This window comes from Sphaeroforma arctica, assembly GCF_001186125.1.
Source record: "Sphaeroforma arctica JP610 unplaced genomic scaffold supercont1.9588, whole genome shotgun sequence".
In the NCBI taxonomy this organism is placed as follows: domain Eukaryota; class Ichthyosporea; order Ichthyophonida; genus Sphaeroforma; species Sphaeroforma arctica.
In genome coordinates, this window is record NW_014030970.1 from 1 (window position 1) to 1054 (window position 1054).

The 1054-nt window shown below is 44.4% G+C and overlaps 1 protein-coding gene across 1 annotated transcript; it reads left to right on the forward strand.

Moving 5' to 3' along the window:
• Window positions 1-235: 235 nt before the first annotated feature.
• On the forward strand, window positions 236-793 carry SARC_17041 (hypothetical protein; the record flags this gene model as incomplete). Its single annotated transcript, XM_014288860.1, has 2 exons — window positions 236-413; window positions 609-793. Coding segments are annotated over 2 exons (363 nt in total), but the record flags the coding sequence as incomplete, so codon positions are not given.
• Window positions 794-1054: the final 261 nt, after the last annotated feature.

Genomic DNA, 1054 nt, shown 5'->3' on the forward strand with positions numbered 1-1054 from the left:
CATATATATATATATTATGTGTGTGTGTGTGTGTGTGTGTGTGTATACTCACGTTCACGGTCACGTGTACGTTTACGTTCACGTTCACGTTCACGTTCACGTTCACGTTCACGTTCACGTTCACGTTCACGTTCACGTTCACGTTCACATTCACATGCACGTACTCATATGCCTACAGACAATAGTGGATGATGCATGGTCTGTTTTGGACTGTGTGGGGGGTGTAGATGGCTACATGGCGCTGCTGCGCGAGTGCGCACTTCACTTCGATAAATTCCCAAATTCGCTCAAGAACGGTCTGGGTACCGCCAAGTGTTTGCTGGGTGCTAAACGGGTGGAGAATTCCGGGTCGAATACCGGGACGAAGGGGTCTCGTAGACAGACAACAGGGGATGAGAGCAATAGTGATGAAGGTGAGGAATGTACAGCCATCGACGTGTTTCGGAGTATATTCGAAGTGTGTTTGAGAAATGTATGGTGTGCAGCTGTTTGTCTGTTAATATTCTATTGTCATGCCATTTTTGGGCGTATTTGATAGTTATATAAACGTCTCCATTCATACAACCACATCACATTCAAACGCACACTCACGTACTCCCCACCCACAGACAAAGATGGCGCCGAAGAAGAACTTTGGTCCGAGACTTTTGAGTATGAACTGTGTACAGCCACTGAGTGCAACATCATTGACGATGTAATTCTTCAGCAGACGTTCAATCCTCTCTCTGCCCCAATGGAAGAGCCCATTGAGGTGATGTATGCGGCCCTCGGGTCACAGCGGCTCAAGAATGAGGTGGGTGTAGGGTTTGTGTTTATAAACACACATAACACATACACACATATGAGTCATATGAGTTCTCATACGTATATGTATGAGTATGTGATGTAGTTGTGTGTTTCTACCTGGGTAGTCTCAGCCGATTGAGGTCATGTATGCTGCCTTCTGTGCTCTGCGGTAAGAATATTAGGTGATTTAGTATATTATTCATGCAAATGCATATATATATATATGTATGTATGTATGTATACACACACACACACACACACATATATA